The sequence below is a fragment of the Mustela erminea genome, chromosome 11, assembly GCF_009829155.1.
Source record: "Mustela erminea isolate mMusErm1 chromosome 11, mMusErm1.Pri, whole genome shotgun sequence".
Lineage (NCBI taxonomy): Eukaryota > Metazoa > Chordata > Mammalia > Carnivora > Mustelidae > Mustela > Mustela erminea.
The window spans coordinates 89022129-89042226 of NC_045624.1; the positions used below are offsets into that span (position 1 = coordinate 89022129).

Genomic DNA, 20098 nt, shown 5'->3' on the forward strand with positions numbered 1-20098 from the left:
TTTTCCCCAGAATGACTGCCCGTCTCTGATGTTCCCATGGACCCCACAGTGTCCGTGCCACCCCTAAAATCCCAGCAGGACTTCCCCCTTTACTCTTATTCATTGTTATGCTTCAGAATAGTCTTTAATGAAGATTTGGGACATGGAAGGCCAAGGAAAGGTCACTCCTCGTCCCAGGCAGCTTCTGCCCAAAGCAACAAAACTCTGCGGGGAGCCTTTGCAGTAGTCTCTCAGTCCAGGACCACTGCGCCACCTGTTGTGACTAAAGCTGTCTTCCCAAACCGCTAAAACCTCCTTCACCAAAGTGACCTCTAGGCAGTGTGCACTGCTAAAAACACACCTTTGTAAATTTTACGGAACTGAGGCATCTGTGTTCTAGAGTACTGGCCTGCGGTTTAAGTACCTGCGAGCCTTAAACTCAGATCCAGAACAGTACTGTGGCTGAAGGATGGCTTTGGAGCAGAAAAATGAGCTTGAATCCTAGCCCTCTACTTAGTATCTCTGTGTGTGATACAGAGAACTCATCTGTTCAGAACCTGGGGTTCCTGTTCCGTAACAGCAGGAGCAGGAAGGGATTATCTAAGCAGAATGGGTAGAATGCTCTTCCCAGTGCCGAGACCACAGCCAAAATCCAACACCCGGCAGCCCCCGGTGGGACGTATATATTGCAAGGGGTCTGCTAACTTGGAAAGCTTTTAAGCTGAGAAGCCCTCTTAGACATGAGATCACAAGCACACCAGCACCGTACAAAACACAGAAGAGTAGCCTTGTTCTGGGGAAAGAGCGGGGGCGGTGGGGGGTCCGAGCTCTGCCTGCTTGGCCCCCACCCTGCCTCTTTATCTGCTCATCCCCCGCACCTCACTCACAACAGGGAAAAAGCTGGCCACAGACACGTGTGTATACCATTATCTCATATCCAGGCTTCCTGATGTTTCAGCCTGAGCAAGATGAGCAGGTTTTCATCATTTGACTCAGGCCTTGTGACAATTTATTTTTTTTAACATACTACGAAACCCTCCAGAAGTTTTTCTGTTTCTTAGTTTTATGTTCCCCTTTTGACACAAAGTCCTTCAGGCTCTGGGAGGACGTCTCTAAGTTCTCGAAATAGCGCTACAGGATCTCGTATAATAAAGCCACCGTTTTTAGGTAAGCTAGAAAATGTTGTATATATTTACATTTTGAATCAAAGGTGTCCTCATTTCCAGCAAACCGCTAATTTAGAATGGTGAGGTTAATTAACGCACACAGCACGTTTGAGTAACCTGTTAGGGAGGGTGGAGAGAAGCTGACCCACTTTTCATTAAGGGTGAGGCAAGCCTTCTCCGTAAGACGTGAAAACATACCTAGCTCCTGGCTGAAGGCTCGAAGGCCGGAAACTGAAAGAGGAACGCGCTGCTTTATTGCCCCTCTCCCTTTTTTCCAAAATACTTGTTGAGCCCAGGACCATCTTGATAAATTATTTCTAGAATCGGGTCGACTTCAGGAGCAAGCTGTGATCACACAAAAAGGCACAAAACCAAGGCATGCTGACTGTTTGAACCCGAGGACCCCCGTTGGCCTTCGGAGCAGCGTCCTGGATGCCACATGCTAAACAGAAACATTTCAAAGATGACGGTTTTGATAAATAAATTCTCTTTTGGAAAATCTCTCCCTTACTGAAGGGTGAAAAGGAAAACCACGTTTTACTCAGACAATTGATTTGAGAACCACTGTGCTTTAAATTTCACTAAATGGTTTTAGAACCTCTGTGACCTACAGATACATTTATATCATTAGCAAATGAAATTTGGCTCCCTCTTTTCTTAATCTAAGAACGTGGGGGCTTTCTCCTAATTTTAAAGGTGGTAAATGTGTGTGTTTTTTTTAAGGCCAGTGAAACATTAAAAATATCAGGAAGATACTGAAAACCCACCTTCCAAAAAGAACGCTGTCCGCATTTGAGCGTTTTGCCTTTATTCTACTCTTTGGCCTCGAAGAAGATTGTAAATTCATCAGAATTTGGTTAAAACCTGAACTGAAGCAATAGATACAGTGCTACTCCCTATAAACTGTTCAGCGGCTTCTCACCTCACTTTGAATCAAATCTGATTATCGAAGCCTGCCCAGGAGGCTCCATTCCAGGAGCCCACTGCACACCCCCCGCACTCACTTCCGAACAGAGCAGTCGCCCACTGGTGGGGCCCCCGGCCGTGTGCTTTGCCCTGCACTGTGCCTTCATGGCACCTGGGACCACATATTGCCGTCCGGGCAAGGCTATGGCAGCCGGGCCCCGTCTGACCTGAATCCCTCTTGTGGGGCCTGAGATGGGAGCGCTCAGGAGGTATTTGCAGAGTGGAGAGGAGAGGGCGGAGGGTCAGTTCCTGCCTGCTCTTGGCACACAGTAGGCACTGAGCAAATGCATGTTAGATAAAGCAAAAGAAAGCTGGGGAGCCAGATAACACCTTCTCGGGCACATCTATGCAAAGCAGGCAGCTCGAGGAGCACACTTAAAAGGCATTTGCCCCTAGATGTCACTCTTAAGAAGCGTTTTATAGGAGAGAGTTCTGGAACTTATTCATGGTATTACTTTAATCTTGGGGGCCGGCTTTACCACCCCTGGCAGTGAGGTCCCTGCACCCGATCTCCGTGCGGAGTCCTGACCGGGGTTAAGAATGATCTCAGCTGTCGTCTTGCTCTCCTCTTGGCCCCAGGTTCTTTTAACTGCCTCTGCCTCAGTTTCCCCAGCACGGCCCTGCTTGTTAACCTGCCTTTAGGAGCGGGGCCCTGCCCCCACCTACCAGTTGCCTTGCTGGAAACTCAAGCACTGTCCTAACCCCCGCCACAGGGACCCTAGCGCTTGACACTTCTGAGGACTGTGGCCTCCTCACCGGTATTCCCCATTCCTGCTCTCTGACCGCCCTTCCCCACGTGGTAACCCTGGGTTTGTCTACACTGAGAACCCCCTGTACTTAACGGGCTGCCAGCCTGCACCTTCTCAGCCTCCTGCTCCGCCCTGTTGTGGTCACCAGGCCCTGTTTTTCCCTAGTTCTTACCAGGCCCTGATGGATAAGATCCATTGCACTTTACGGGGCAGACACAGGAAGGGAAGGAACATCCAGGCAGAAAGAATAGCATTAGCCGGGGCATGAAGTCAGTATTTAGTATCCGTATTTAGGAACAAAAAGTACAGGCGCCCAGTATGAAAGCCACACAGGTATAGACAGAAATGTGGGGTGAAATTTGGGTCAAGGAAAGAAATTTGCATCTGGTTTGAAGCAGTGCAAAAGGTGTACTGGGGGTGGGGGGTAGAGAGCAAAGCAAAGGAGTCACTTGGAGCTTCATCAATGAACCACACATTCCTGTAATAGATGCCTATTATAGGCCAATAGGGAGACCACAAGCTTATCTGTCAATATCTCAGATGTGCCCAGAACACACGGACTTGAGAAAGGATTTCCTCCTGGGACCTGCACCCTGGACCATAACAAGGTCAGGCTCAGCCTGCTCTCTCCCCGTCTGAGGATGCTCAGTCTATACTATCCACCGGAAGACAGCCTCAGAGAAGGGTCCAGCATCAGTCATCCGTAGGCATTGGGATTCACGGGCATGGATTTTGGATCCCCGTAACTTTTAAACATCTATCAAGAATAGCCTTCCAACTGGCATCTCCTCTCCCTGTTTAGTTTCTTCCAGAGAATTGTTTCGTCTACCCGAAGAGTATTATTGAGGCTGTTACTCCCCATGTTACAAAAAAGTGTACTCTTTTTATAGAGATCCTCTTGCAAAATCTCTGTTAGGTCATAGTCTCCAGAAAGGCTGTGTTTCTCCTACACAAAGAGTTTCTTAAAATCATCTGACCATTGGGTGAAGTAAGCGGTTTGATTTTCCTTTTGGCTACAGAAACATTTGAAGATGGCCCACGGCAAGTACATAGCATTTGTGATGTATGGCCTTGAACTGGTCGTTATCCCAACCCCCTGTGATCATGTCCTTTGTCCTTCCTTTCCTTTTCCTACTCACTTCAAATTAATGTTATTTTGACTTCTGTGTACCCAGATCATCCAACCTCAGTCCCTTCTGAAACAGGCTAGAACACGCATACATACCCTACATACAGTCCATTTAGAATATCTGACTAATAATGCAAGGCAATGTGACCGGTAGGTTTCTAATGAGCTTCTAAGTATTTGAGAACATGGCAACACAGCCCTTCGCCTGGTAGACGGAGCTGGTCTGAGATTCATTTTTTTTTTAAGGATTTTATTTATTTATTTGACAGAGAGAGATTACAAGTAGGCAGAGAGGCAGGCAGAGAGAGAGAGGAGGAAGCAGGCTCCCCGCCGAGCAGAGAGCCCGATGCGGGGCTCGATCCCAGGACCCTGAGATCATGACCCGAGCCGAAGGCAGCGGCTTAACCCACTGAGCCACCCAGGCGCCCCCTGAGATTCATTTTTAAGAGGTCCTTAGAGACAAGATTCCTAATTCAAGCTCAACAGATGCACACCCAAGTGTCAGACACACTCTTCCTTCAGATTATCCGGAAAGTGCTTCCTCCTGCGTTATTGAGGTCTGCTAGCCGGTGTCTCTCCGTTTTGCCAGAATAACTTCTAAAAGCATAGCCTGGCCAATTCATTGATTTGTTGTTGTTGTTGTTACAAAACAAAATAAAATCCTCTCTGACAGGAATGTTTTTTCTCTCCACTGTCTCCTTCCTCTAGCGGACGGAGGCACCCTTACTATTTAGAAAAAGTCAGTGGGTACGGACATTGCTTTTCATTGATGAATCTTTGTGAGGTTTTCTCCTCTCTCTCTTCTCTGCCCTGGAGTTCCTGTTTTGTAGGCCTGGGGTCGCTTCCTCATTTTTGTCAGTATGTGTGTGCAGTACTAGTTCACTTCCACTTTGTTTTAGACGAAAATGGAGGAGTTTGTTTTAAGAAAAAGGAGGCCTATTCCCTATGACCTTGGACAGCCTAAAGCAGCCAGAGCTCATTGGTGGTTAAAAAATTAGTAGACGGGCACATGGGTGGCTGAGTCGGTTAAGGCGGTAGGCTCAGGTCACCATCCCCCGGTCCTGGGATGGAGCCCACCATCAGGCTCTCTGCTCAGCAGGGAGCCTGCTTCTCCCACTCCCTCTGCCCCTCCCCCAGCTCATACTTGAGCTCACTCCGGCATGTTCTCTCTCCCTCTATGTCAAATAAAGTCTTAAAAAAAAAAAAAGGAAGAAATTAGTAGACTGTATACAGAAAGCTTTTGGTTTAATGAACGAGTTTGGGCCCAGTTAACAAAATGACTCTAAGTCTTAACCCTGAAATGGTAATGAAGTCCTTTGTTTCCAAGGCTTCCGGGACTGGTAGCTTTGTAAAAACAAGCCTTTCCTTTGGTACTGGATGCTATAATTAAGGCACTTGAATCAACGATGAAATTAGGAGCTGAGGTGCTGTGTAGGCTCAGTCTATCTGTTAACGGCTCCTGGGTGGTGTGCCGGCTCACAGTAACAATACTACTGCGTTCCCCACACTCGTGCTCGTTAACAAGTGCATCACGCCAAGTTCCCGAAATCAGAATCTTCCTTTACCCCTTCTTCTCCACTCGGCATCATACAGCCTTCACCAGCAAGCTGAGAAGGAGAATGAGGATGTCTGAGGTCGTGCCAAGCAGCCTGGGCGGAAGGGAAAATTCTGCTGCTCCAACCAGTCACTTCTGTGTTCTGTGTTTCCCCCCAGCTCCGCAGGCCACATCCTCAGCCCCTCAAACCACAGGCCTCCGGCCCAGGGCAGCCCATAGCCAGGGCGCTCTCACACACGCCCCAGTGGCTGAGTACAAGAGCAGAACTGAAACTTCTGGGGCTTGAGGGGGCAGGGCCAGTGCCCAGCTGAGCCCCTCCCCCGCCAAGAGAACCCCCTGCAGGAGCTGCCAGGCCACTGTCTGCTTCCGACTGGCTCCCCACCTCCGCGTCGAGAAATAGGCGTTCGAGAATGCAACTTGGCGTTCTATTAATAATAATAGCCAACCACCCACACCGCCCTTAAATCTCACCACAATCCTATGAAACGGGTCAGGGTATTCTTCTTGTGCTACAGATGAGGAAACTGAGCTCCGGGGAGGTTAAGTGATTTCTCCGATGACAAAGAGCTTGTCTGTAATAAAGCCAACTTTGAATCCAGGCTGTGAAGTGCGACCGCACGTCTAACCCCTACTCTGCACGCTCGCTAAGCCAAAGACCATTAAATCGCTAACGAAGGTTCAGTGTCTGCTCAGCCAGTCAGAGTGTAGACACGGTGTCTGCCCCATATGGGGCAATTGGGGGGTAAGATTTCTCCCTCACAGACATGACCCTTCGCACACAGTGACAATCAGAGCTGAGTAAACTCAAGCCAGCAGAGATGCCTCATGTAGAGGAGATGGCCCGAGAGGGAGAGACACAGACACAGGACAGTTCTTTTCCTTTAATACATTTCTGTGTGCCACAGTGAGGAGTGAACCCCTGGGCTGCCGCTTTAAAACATACACAGCACCTACGGACTGGTGTTCAAATACCTTGGCCCCACGCTCATTTTCCTTCTCAAAGATTTTCTATTAAGGAGTTTGACTGCACAGTGAGCTCAGACAGCAAGGGGTGTGCCTGGAGCCCCCAGTGTACAGAAGGCTGGGAAATAATTAAAAATCAGAATATACTCCAATTCAAAACCAAAAGGCATCCCCATCGACGCCCTTGTGAAAATCGTGTGAGCTGACAAATTAATGAGCCAGTTGCCTGGGGTAAAGTCTGCCCTTCACCTGTGTAATTACCAAGAAACGAAAGCGACATCGGTGTGTCCTCTGGATGAGCAGAAGGTAGTGATTTCTGGCCATGAGCGGAGTCACGAAGGACGCAAGAGCGCTAATGCACTGGGGCCAAGGCAGCAACAGCCCAGGCCCTTGGGTCTAGGAGCTTCCAGCTCCAGGGCAAACAGGCAGGCAGGAGACACAGAGTGATGACCCCTCCAGACAGGGACAGGAGGTGAGGAGCGTTTACTGAAGGAGCGCTGTGTACCGCCCCCTGGACCGGGCATTTTATATATATTTTCTCGCTTAATGCCAGAATCATCCATGGGCTTTTCTGCTTAGACGGGGTGATGTGTCCATGGTCCAGCCTTGCTGTACAGATGTGACCGCCATTACCGTGGCGCTCAGTCGGCCACATGCGAGGGACACAGACAAGACCATCCAAGAGCAAAAAAGGAAACGCACTACCTTAACATTTTGGCTGTTAACCTTACAGTCTTTTTTCTCTATAAATATTTTCTGTCCATTTACCAAAACGGGCTTACGCTGCATGTGTTGTCCAATGCCCATTTTTTAACTCAGACGCTGTTACATGGCCATTCCACATTCCTGTCCAGTCTCACTCCAGCACTTACAGAGCCCACAGCTGGAGGGACTCCCATCCACCCTTTTTATCCACCCGCACTTGTAAGATGTCTAGGTCCCCTTTAAGCTCCCATGTTTTAAAATAATGTTCTGCTGAATATTCTTATAGACCGAGCACTACAAAAGTGATGCAATTTTTTTTTAAAGGTAAATTTCTAGCATGGAAATTGCTGGATAAAAGGATAGACACATTTTTAAAGTCCAGTTTATTGAGGCATAATTCACCTACAGCAGAACTGGGCCTTTTCACGCGTACACTTTTTTTGATTTTGGATGAATGGCATCGGTCACTTGATCGGTCACCGCTGCAGTGATGTTCTGTAACACTTATTAGTAATTTAAAGCTTTTGATGCATGTTATCAAATTGTTCACTAGTAAATTTACACCTATTCCCACCTTCTGTCATCCCGTGAAAGGTGAACATTGGATTTTATTCTTTTAAGAAAAAAATTTTAGATTTCCCAATTTGGTAGGTGAATGCTTCCATCTTGTTTCATTACATTTATTTGATTACTAACGAGATGGTGTATTTTTTCGTGTTTATTTTCTGGTTGTATTGTAGTGTGAATTCGCATTTATATCATTGGCTTATATGTCTGCCAACTACTTAATTCCACTCTTTCTTACCTATTTGTAAGAGCTGTTGGGGGCCAGTAATCAAAGAAGTGATTTGTCGTGTTGCAAATGTGTCTTCTCTTGCTATTTAGTTTTTTCTGGTGTTGGTTATAGCTTCCCCACCTCCAGTAACATTTCCATAATCTCCCTACCTTTGCCTTAGAAGACTGCACCTTGGAAAGTGATCTTCATAAAGGCCTTTCCCACTCCATGATTATTTACATGTTTGCCAATTTCCTAGGAAAGAAATTGACCTAAAAGGTAGTGTAAGCAAAAAGATGAAATGTAGCATATTTAATCTTTAATGCATCGGGAATTTATTTTTGCCTATCACACAGGATAGGCTTTGTCACCCAAATGTTGAGCTGATTGTACCAACCCCTTTTATCCAATAATAGATCTTCTCCTCACTAATTGGAGAAGTCACCTTTGATAGATATTACATGGACATTTAGTCAGATCCGTGTGCTGAACTTTTCCATTCTCGTCTACACAATGTCTTTTCTTTTTCTGAGGAAAAGAATAGGCGCTATTTCCCACAGTTTTCCCATAGTTTTAGAATATGTTTCAGTATCTGGCATGCCAAGGACTGGTTTTCATTAACGTCCTCTTTCAAAATGTTCTCTCTGGGCCTAATGGTTCCAGATAAACTTAAAACTATATCTAGGTTTTAATATCCAATAGGAATTTTTGTTGAAATTTCATCATAGATGAACTTGAGAAGAATTTGTGTCTTTATAATAAGCAGTTTTCTGAGGATCATGCTACATCACTCCACGTGTTCAAGTTTTCTATTTCTCAGTAAATTTTCGCATCTTTAGAAACAAGGGGCTCTGTGGGTTTTGTGTATGCATTTATCCCAGGAGTCATGGGGTGGGGGGTGGTTTTGCTGCCGTTATTCACAGCATTTATCTTTTCACTCTACTTTCTAACTGGTGGCTCCAATTTATAGCATCCTATGTATTAAATTTATCAAAAGCTATTTTTTTCTTTTTTTCAAGGTTTTATTTATTTATTTGACAGAGATCACAAGCAGGCAGAGAGGCAGGCAGAGAGAGAGCGGGGAAGCAGGCTCCCTGCCTAGCAGAGCGCCTGATGCAGGGCTCGATCCCAGGACCCTGAGATCATGACCTGAGCCGAAGGCAGAGGCTTAACCCACTGAGCCACCCAGGCACCCCTCAAAAGCTATTTTTTAAAGATTTTATTTATTTCTTTGACAGGCAGAGATCACAAGTGGCAGAAAGGCAGGCAGAGAGGCAGGCAGAGAGGTAGGGGGAAGCAAGCTCCCCGATGAGCAGAGAGCCCAATGTGGGGCTCAATCCCAGAACCCTGAGATCATGACCTGAGCTGAAGGCTCAGGCTTAACCCACTGAGCCAATCAAGTGCCCCCTCAAAAGCTATTTTGATAAAAACTAGTTGCTACAGTATTTTTGTTTTTTCCCCTCAGTGTTCGCGGGAGACAGTGAAGTTATTTGTAAATACTCACAAGTTTACCTTCCACATTACATTTTAGTTACATATTAAGTGACATGTGAATTTTAAGAAATCAGAAGCAGAGGTCATCCGGCTGGCTCAGTCAGTTGAGCATGCAGTTCTGGATCTTGGGGTTGTGCATTTGAGCCCCACGCTGGGTGTTAGAGATTACTTAAAAATGAAATCTTTTAAAAAAATAAGAAGTGGGTTTTAATACAGTACCTTACGATGATCCTTGCAATTTGGGAATAAATAGTCTTTGGAGATGTATATTATTCTTTTAGCATTTTACTCTATTTTATTTGAAATATTTCTATCTGTAATCATTAAATCCTGTTTTCTTTAACACGGTATCTTTGCCAAGTTACGATATTAGGACTGGGTGGTTCTCATACTGCAAAATTGAGAACCTTGCAATTTCTTCTCTACTTTGGGACCCTTTAATTGGCATAAGCCCTTAGCCTTGCTTCCCAAGTGGACCCAACTCACCTATCTCATCTGCTCAAAGGCTTTTGGAGGAGGTCCAGCCAAAGCATTGGCTTAAAGCCCTCTCTCTCACTCAGTATCCAGCATGTATACTAAAATCCCCACATTTATTCAACATTCTGAGCATCAGCAAAATGCTAATACATCTGTTTTCTTAGACTAGAACAAATTGTAAAATAAAGATGAAAACAAAAATCTCCCAACACTGCATTGCCTTCGTTTCTCTGGATTCCGTGAGCCACTGGCAAACACTTAGGCTTACATCAAGTTTACTGCTTCCAGTATGGTGTTCAAAAACAGACTCACCCCTGTGCAGAGCCTACAGACATTTCTACCCTCAATGTCCTAGGATAGAAATGGACGTAAAAGGTAGAGTAAGAAAAAAGATGAAACGTAGCCTATCAGTTAATTTTCCTGGAGCCCAGCCGGACCCTGGGTGACGACACCAGTGTGCTTCAGAGGGTATAAACACAGTCCTACGTTCTCATCAAGGCTTCCCTCTGAGGCGGGGGACCTGCCCTCTTCGTGACGGCTTCCACCCGAGAGAACAGGATAAGGCCGTGTAAATTCCAGGACAACCCCTCTGCCTTCGGCCCACTCAGTTACCGCGACAAGGCTAACAGCGCTGTCTTCTCCTTTTTCCCGTATGCAGGACGTGTGTGTCAAGGCTTACCTCGCCCTTCGTCACCACACAAACCTGCTGATCATCCTGTTCTCCATGATGCTGATGACGGGAATGCCCCAGTTAACCAGCAAAGAAGATATCGAATATATTCGGGACGCCCTAACGGTGGGCAAGAATGAGGAGGAAGCTAAGAAGTATTTCCTGGATCAGATCGAAGTTTGCAGAGACAAAGGGTGGACGGTGCAGTTTAACTGGTTCCTGCATCTTGTTTTGGGCATCAAACAAGGAGAGAAGCACTCCGCCTAATTCTCCAGGCTAGAACGCAGAACCAGTGCGGGTCCTAGAGCTTTAGGTCAGCACGTCCATCATCAAACTCGGATCTGAAAGGTAACAGGACATCGTGAAGGTTGGCATTTCAGAAAGACAGACCTGTTCCTAGCTGGACTCTTCGCTGCAGGAAAATACTAGCATGTCACATTGTCTAGGTAACGTTGGGTTTTAGGCTTATGCCCAGGTTTGTTTTTTCTCTCATTCGCCTCAGTGATGTCGGAGAACAGTCTAAGTTTAAACAAACTAATTACTTCCTCGTGGTGCCTGCTGATTTGATTATCTTGTCACTGAGTGCTTCTCGAGAATAATTGGTGACATGTCTTTTCATCTGGGTTTACCCTCAATTTTGGTTATTCTTGCATTCCTCAAGCCCTTGAGAGAAAATGATGTTATCACTGTACCTTTCTCTCATTCCCCAAAGGACACTTCCAAACACCCCCTCCTTGTCTGTAGAGGTTAGTGATTTGCTGAAAGCAAAGGCGAGCTGGCCTTTTTAGTGTCGCTTGTAATTAGGGTCTTTTTCAGCATACAGTTGAGATGCACGGACACACTGGAAAACCTGAACCATTGGACCCTGGCCCTCCCCTGTGGGTCTGGCTGCAGGGTTACGAAGAGAGTAACAGAGATAAGACCCTTCGTCTCAACTCCACCCAAGAGTCAATGGTCAAGTACAGTTACACCAGCCTTCACTAGTGGAAACAGGAGGAAACTAAAGGGACCCCCCCCCCAATTTTTTTTAACCTTTTAATCTTCCTCCCTGCCTTCCTTCTTCCTTAATGGCTAACCCTCCCACAACTTGTTACCCAAGTTGTGATATCCTCAGAACAGATCTACCTTAGAATTCAAACAGTAGTTGAAAAACAATTTCTCCTCTAGGGTTACTGAAATTTTAGGTACTTCTTTGTAGAAATGTTTGGAGTTTTTGGTTTTTTGTTTTTTGTTTTTTTAAGTATATTAATAAAAAGGACATTCTAGGAAATAGGGGTTCGTTTCCAAATGCCTTAATTTTAAATTTTAGCCTAAGCAGGTTTTTTTTTTTCTTCTATTTCAATGGAAGAAGGTCTTTGAGCTCTAAACAATACATCCAGTTAGGAAACACACTACGTGCTCTGGCCATCTCTCAGTTTAGAGGACTTTGAAACTCTGACGTATTCTTTAGATTTCCTAGAAGCTAAAATGTCTTCTCTAAAAACCATTTTCATCTCCTAAATATTCTATACTGGAAGCGTTTAACCATAGAGAAAGATCGTTAAATTATTTATAAAATATTTTAAAACTACCTATAGTTGGTACTTTACTTAGAAATAACTCTGGTCACAGTGCCTACATTTTTACATGATCACTTCTAAATAGATACTTAATTTAAAATTTTTCTGAATAGATGTCTGTTTGACTTCAGTGGAGCCCAAACTTTTCTTTTTGTATATGCAAAAGCCCTTTGAAGGTATAGGTAACACTGCTTCCTTGCCCGCTGAGCCTTTGCCTGGCTCACAAGGGGTCTAGAACGATCTCTTCCTTGACAAGCTATCCTTTTAAAATCACACTCTATCCTCTTGTAGAGAGGACCATGCCCTGTAATGAAATGTTTAATCCTGTCTTAATGGAAGATGGATGTTTTATGACATTTTTCCAACAACTATTCCCCACCATTCTTTTGAAGAAAAATAGGAAGAATGATGCTTTCTAATTCAGAAGAGGCTGTATTCATTATTCTTATAAAGAACAGACAAACTTGGCCTTGCCACAGATTCTGCTTTTTATTTAAATTGCTGAAATAATCGTCTTTGACAGAAGAATCACAGAGGGATGTGTTTATATTTAGCTTACTGGCACATGGGCACACCTATTTTCACTTCAAACGAACAGGTTCTTACGCTGGTACACATCACCCTGGGCTTGACTCCTCCATATTTCACTGAACTTGAACTCTTCAGACTTGCCGATAAAAATCACCTTTACGTGTTTCCTTCCTTCGTTCCTCCCAGGGCATCACATGATCCACAACTTTTAGATCTTTGAAAACGTTCTAGAACGAGGGCCCTCTCCTCCTGGGAGGAGATTTGGGGGAACGACCCACCACTCAGTCTTCCCTGACAGATGAAAACAGAGATTACAGTTCAGAGGATTCTGGCCAAAGCAACTTTTGTGTGTGTCTGGGACTGGCTATGTAATTTGCAGAGCCCAGTGCAAAATGAAAACGTGGGGGCCTGCCACTCCAAAATTGTTAAGAAGCTCAAGACAGCAAGAGAGCATGGAACCAAGCCCAGGGCTAGACCGTTCACAAGCCCATGAAGCTGAAACTGTATATATCTGAATAATGACTTTGGTGCTCACTTTTCCATGTGGACTATGTGTGAGTTCCAATAAAGTGCCCAGATCAAAATGTTATTTCTGTTCTAATTAAAATACCTCATCTCTATGGCTGTACATTAGGACTTCAAACACTGACCCATTGTTTTGGACTGGAACCATGGCCACTAAAAGTAGCACAAAGTAGGTGTTCGAGCCCTAGCCCTGTAGGACTGTATTTGACTAGCTTTGGTGAAAGTGTAAGGGAGTGCAGACATTATAGATAAAGTATGGAAACCCCGAGAGAAAACTCTTGACTTCTAAAAAAATATTAAGTATATATTTTACAGGAGATGAATTATTTTTTAGAAGAAAGATTAGATATAGGAAATCTGCAGGAAAATTTGGAGGCTGTGATTCCTTTGTAAATGGAACATATTTTTGGTTATGAGCCAAAAATGATCAAGGAAGTAAATTTCTGGAGCAAATTCTGGCATTTGGTAAACCTAGGCTCTGTTTGCCATGGCCATGAAATAAATTGCCAATTGTGTTTTATGATACAAAAAAAAAAAAAAAAATGGGGTGATTTTTAAGGGTTCTGCCATCTTATTTCTGTTTAACTCAACCTAAAAATTCCAGTCAATAAATGTGGTTCTAGTCTGTGTTCTTGTCTGCGTACTTGTCTGCACATTTGCAAAGACTCATTTTTAGGACAGATGCTGGGCAAACCTAGAGCATGCTACTTGGCAAACAAACTCATTCAGAAAGTTGAAACATTTCCTCTTCTGGGATGGTCTAGGTCTCCCCAATTGTATTTGCATCTTAATTGTTGAATGTAAATTCAAATGAAAGAATTGACATCTTGTGTTCTCTGTACACATCTTTTCAATTTCTGAAAGGCCAGAGATTCCTGAGAGTCAGATTCTTTAAGAAACCCATGGTGGGGCGCCTGGGTGGCTCAGTGGATTAAGCAGCTGCCTTCGGCTCAGGTCATGATCTCAGGGTCCTGGGATCGAGTCCCACATCGGGCTCTCTGCTCAGCAGGGAGCCTGCTTCCCTCTCTCTCTCTCTGCCTGCCTCTCCATCTACTTGTGATTTCTCTCTGTCAAATAAATAAATAAAATCTTCAAAAAAAAAAAAAAAAAAGAAACGCATGGTGTTCCCACAACATACTAGTCTCTATGCTAAGGACTGGGAATTTGAATATAGAACAAAATCAACCCAGCCTCAGTCCTTCCAGGGTCTATAGTTTGCTGGCAATAGCTGACACTTCAAAATGGGGAGGGTCCTCTTGTGGGTTGAAATGTGTCCCCCCAAAAGATATGAAGTCCGAACCCCTGGTATCTGTGAATGCAATTTTATTTGGAAATAGGTTCTACAGATGTAGTAAAGTTAAAATAAGGTCATAACGGTGGGCCCTGACCCAACAGGACTGGTACACTTAAGAGAGACTGTAACAGAGGTAGAGATCATAGTGACTTAAGCCAAAGAACACCTGAGGCTACCGGAAGCTGGAAGAGACAAAGACGGAAACAAAGTGCCCTCCCCTAGAAGCTTCCAAGGGAACACAGCCCTGCCAACCCCTTGACTTCACCTTTCTAGCCTCTAGAACTGTGAGAGAATAAACTTCTACTGTTTGGAGTCACTCAATTGGTGATATTTTGTTATGACATTCCTAGGAAACTAACAGAGTGTCAACAATCATCAGTTTTGTGGGGGTTTCTTTTTTCAGGGCCGGGGGGTAGAGACAGTTTATGTAAGTAAACTTGATATTTGATATTCTCTGCTGTTACCAAAAAGATTCAACTTCAGGCAAAATACGTGACAAAGTGCGAATATACTTAATATATAAAAAGCACTAATAATTCAATAAGTAAAAAATAAGCACCTTATCAGAAAAAATATTGAATTCACCAAAAAAATGCACATGGCCAATTAGCATATGACTGTAGACCCCAAATTACTGTGGATTAAACAAATGCAAATTAAGATAAATTGAGCTTCTTTTCACCATCAGATTAACAAAGAGTGGCCAAACCTAGAGTTGATGATACTTGGGGAGAAAGAAAGCTCTATCACACTGTTGAAAGCAGAACAAATTGATAAATTTATGCACGGCATTTTGTCAAATTTTATCAAAATTAAGAAGATATCTATTCTCCGGCCCCTCAAGTCCACATCCAAGAAGTTACCCTTTAGCAATTATTGGACAAACGTGCAAAGACTTAGAGGCAGAACTAGCTACCAGCTTTCTCTCTAATACAACCCCAAATTGCAAACAGCCTGAATTGGTTAAGTCATATTCATAGAACGGACTACAGTGAAGACCCTGAAAAGATAAGATAGGTGAAAATGTATTGATGTCCATGTAGATCTACGACCTACTGAGGAGTGAAACAAGGTGGTTATAAGCCAGTATTACAGTACAGTTCTAATCAAGTAAAAATGGAAGTTTGTAGCAACATAAAAAGGCTGGGAGAATCATACCAAACTGTCAATTTTTTTTTTTGACCTTGTGTTTTTTTTTCTTTTTCTCTTGAGCGTGACTTGATAGTATCTGAATTTTTCATTTTTTTTAAGATTTTATTTATCTATTTCACAGACGGAGATCACAAGTAGGCAGAAAGGCAGGCAGAGAGAGAGAGAAGGAAGCAGGCTCCCTGCTGAGCAGAGAGCCCGATGTGGGACTTGATCCCAGGACTCTGGGACCCGAGCCAAAGGCAGAGGCTTTAACCCACTGAGCCACCCAGGCACCCCTGAATTTTATAAAAAATGGGGGAGAAAAAGTCTTTTAATTTTGGAAAAACAATACAATCTGCATAATAATCCTGCCTTTTCGCTTATACCAAGCCTCACTAAAAGTTCAGAAAATGTTCTCAAAAGAAAAAAAAAATCATGTGAAATCAGTAATTATTGAGTGGTGACATCCGAGCTGTTGCCAGAACCTTCTGGCATATAAATGACTATGTCAAGGTTTCCTGCCTCACTGTGATCTTTTGCCCCTGTGCCCACACCAAACTCTCTAGCTCACAGGTGAGGTCTCCTTGGAGGTGCAAACCACCTCATTGTCCCTTCTCAGGAGTGTCAAATTTTTTTTCTATACATGCACTCATTAGTACAAGTCCAATCTCCCCGCCTGCTCCTTTGTAGGACTTTTTCCTTCTGGGATCCAGCTTCTGGGTCTGGGTTCAGAATGCACAGGTCACCTGATAGGGAGGATATAACAGGGACAGGGGCACGGCCAGGAATACAGAATCCATCGGCAACCCCTCAGCGACACTTCTCGGACCTCACAGCAGAAGGACAGTCCTCTAAGAAGTTTTATACTCAGAGATTCAACCTCAGAATTCTTTTGATTACACTTAAGTGTTGAAACGGGTCCCTACTCTCTTCAGAGATGCACACCCCCATCCCCCGATTACCCCTGCCATTTCCAGCCACGTCCAAGGTTGTGGCAGAACAGCATCTCCCATTACCAGAGGTGTGTGGTGGCCAGAGCCACAATGGTCCCCAGCATCCCCACCCCCATCCCCATGTCTTTTTTTTTTTTTTTGGCATCATCACCAAACACCTGTTCTATAAACTAACCCGGGCCTCCACTGGGAAAATCCCATGACCATAAACCACTGCCAAATCCCTGACCTCCCCCTGGCTCTGCTCTCCTCAGTCCATGGTTCTGGAAACCAGAAGAGAGAATTCCTCAGTTTTGCAGCAACTCATTGCTTAATAATCGCTCATCGTGGCAAAGCACATTCTGCCGGAGTTGGACTCTTTTCATTTACAGAGATTGAAAGGAGTCTGAGACTTGAGATACCCTGATGGAATTGCAGGTAAGTGTGCGTGTGGCTGTAGAAGCAGAGTGGACCGGAAGCCGGCGGTGTAGGGTAACCCACATCAGAGTCTAGGCCAGATGCCATAGGAGCAGTTTAGACGAGGCGAGGCAGTAAACACAGCATTGGATCATTCCAGATTCAGTACAGACTTCCACTTGAAAGACTTGTCTAATCTCGCTAAGCTTTGGCGCTCTCCTCCATGAACTGGGAAGACAGACAGGAGTGCCTCATTCACAGAACTGTGGTGCGGATTAAATGAAATCATCAAAGTGCAGCTGGAATGTCTGAAGTCATTGTTCAATAAATGAAAGCCATCATTTCCATGCTCCTGCTCAAGGCTGAAGAAGCTCCAGAAATCAAAACAAAAAGTTCGAAGGCAACACACTTGAAATGTGACTTCTCGGAGTCTTTTAACTGGTGGAAATCTGAACAACTTTCTCAATATGTCGTCTTCCCAGAAGGACTTCAAAGGAGAAATAATTTCCACTCTAGGTCAACGTCAGATACCAAGGATATCTTTTAAATAACATCCTACGCTGACGAGTTCGTCTAATCAGTGCTCTGGGCCTACAGAAAGCTAGAGGACCCAAAATCAATTCAGAAGACTCCTAACTCTTTTTGTTGTTGTTTGAAGCAAAATTTATTTATTTATTTTTAAAGATTTTACTTATTTATTTGAGACACAGAGAGAGAGTGCACAAGCAGGGGGAGTGGCAGTCAGAGAGAAAGGGAGAAGGAGGCTCCCTGGCAGCCCCATGAGGGTCTCAATCCCAGGACCCAGGGACCAGAACCCAAAGGCTACTAATTCCTACTTAACATTTTCTCCCCATCAACTTTACAGAAAGTTAATTTGTATAAAATTCAGCCATTTAAATATATAATGTGGTGAGTTTGACAAATGTACACATACAGTATCTACTACCACAGTCAAGAGGTAGTCCAGTCCCATTCCAGAAAGTTCTGTCAGGCCTCCATGCAGTAAGTTTTGGTCCGTGTCTCCACTGAAATGCTTTGGGTCACTGCAGTTTTGCTTTTCCTAGCACTGCACAGAAATGGAACCGTGCCATAATTGGTCTTTTGTGCCAGGCTACTCTCACATAGCATGATGCTTTGGAGATTCACCTAGGATGCCTAAATTTAAGAAGGCTCACTCGCTGGACAGATTCACGCTAGTTCACCCCAGAGCCAAACGCCAACTTTCACGTTCGTCCACCATCGCTGACCATGCATGCCGGTGGTTCCTGTTCTACCTTAGATTACAGATAGAGACCTTTCCTTCCTCTTCCCTTGTTGGTAATACAAGACAGTAGGTGCCTTCATTTCAAGGGCTTCTTTTCCTCTGATTCTCAAATTAGTGCAGTGATAGATGGTGATATTCTCCACTACTGCTGAGGGGCAAGCAAGGAGCAGCACCAGCAGACAGAGGAGCGTGGGAACACGGAGGTCATCAGAGAGTCTAGAAAAGGGACCTTCTAGAGCAATATTTCTGCAATGTTCATGTGCACGCAGCTCACCAGGCATGCCGATTCTGATTCCATAGGTCTGGGACAAGACTGGAGGGTCTGCATATCCAGCAAGCTCCCTGGAATAGCTAATGCTGCTTGGCCCCAAACCACACTTCTCATAGCAAGGTTCTAGAGGACACAAAGGCAGATTCTGGTGGGGAAAGTCAAAGCTATAGGAGGCTGAAAACGTGTACCAACCTACGCTCAAGAAATACAGCTCAGAGACATGATTTTTCATCAATACATATATATACATCATCAATCATCTCTGGTTTTTTCTAACGGCATCTCAATTTTCTCATCCGTAAAATGGGTGTTAAACTATTTACTTATTAAACTAAGTAAACCTCCAGTACAGTCCCCAGTGATCTTTGACTCCTGGCATCATCCCCTTGTGTGATCTCCTCCCCTTGAGTACAAACTGGGCCTTGCAACCTGCCTCTAACAAATAAAACAGAGCAAAGATGATGCGATGTCACTTTCAAGACGAGGCTGCAAAAGCCTGTGAGTTTTATCTTACCAGCATTCTCTAGCTTATTCTTTCCCACCTGTTCAGCTCAATGAAGCCACCTGCCCTGTCAATGAAGTCACTCTCCGGAGAGGTCTATGTGGTAACGAACCCAGGGAGGCCTCCGGCCCACAGTGTGAATGCTGTGAATTCTGCCAGCAACCACCTAAATGAGCTGGGAGAGTGGTCTTTGCAAGTCAAGCCTCTGAGAAATCCAGAGCCAGAGGACCCAGCTAACCTGTGCCTGCATTCCTGATCCACGGACACCGGTGAGATAATAAATGTTATGGCTTCAAGCCATAAAGTTTGAGTAATTTATCATGTGGCACTAGATAACTAATACATTTCAGAGTTGTTTCAAAGATTAAAAAGGACAAAGGGATTAATGTAAGTGAAAGAACTTAGCACAGTGCCTGGCCAGAGTGTCTGCTTGGCAATGTTTGTTGAATCTAAAAACAGCAGCATCATAAACATCACCAGGATCTGTAAACAGCAGCGGTAGCCACTAATCTAAGAATACTCCATGTGTATAAATTCTGCTACTTTCAGCCTTGCCAGGGAACCTGCAGACCCGGAAGTTGGACGCATCCCTGTAAATGCCACGCGTGTTTTACATATCTATGCAGGTATCTCACTTCTATATGGTAAGCTGCTTGTTTCATGGATCTTAGGGGCATGCTCACGTACCCCAGCAGGGAGGAAGAGGAGAGAAGGGGGTCACAGGAACATCAGAGGTCATCAGAGACTCTAGAGACCTTCTAGAACAGACTTTCACTCTAGAAGAGGAGGAGGAGAGAAGGGGAGCGCCCACCGAACCACGACCTGTCAGGGGGCATTCCCACTTTTTTTTCTCATCCTCTCCCTCCTAGCTTCTAGTTGATTCAAAGATGCAAGTTCAGCAGCGTCCCTACAGCCAATGGAAACTGTTAAGAACCACGTGCGGGTCAGCCCAGGTCCAGAACCTCCACTCCAACAGCCATCAGAGCCCTTCACCAGAACTGGAAGCTCAAAACTCTATGATGAAAATCACTGTGAAACGTGTGA

General features: G+C 44.6%; 1 protein-coding gene across 5 annotated transcripts in view; it reads left to right on the forward strand.

The window, feature by feature from the left end:
• Positions 1 to 12012, forward strand: part of PIK3CG (phosphatidylinositol-4,5-bisphosphate 3-kinase catalytic subunit gamma) — a 29903-nt gene extending 17891 nt beyond the window's left edge. For 2 of the 5 annotated variants that reach the window (XM_032304086.1, XM_032304087.1), the window contains one exon: positions 10617 to 12012. In XM_032304086.1, the coding sequence (XP_032159977.1) occupies positions 10617 to 10895 (279 nt within the window). In that variant the 3' untranslated portion in view covers positions 10896 to 12012. Of the gene's footprint in view, positions 1 to 1868; positions 3258 to 3360; positions 4217 to 4697; positions 4844 to 5702; positions 6026 to 10616 lie in introns of those variants that run through there. The other 3 variants (XR_004276694.1, XR_004276695.1, XM_032304088.1) reach the window with 3 other exon arrangements.
• Positions 12013 to 20098: the final 8086 nt, after the last annotated feature.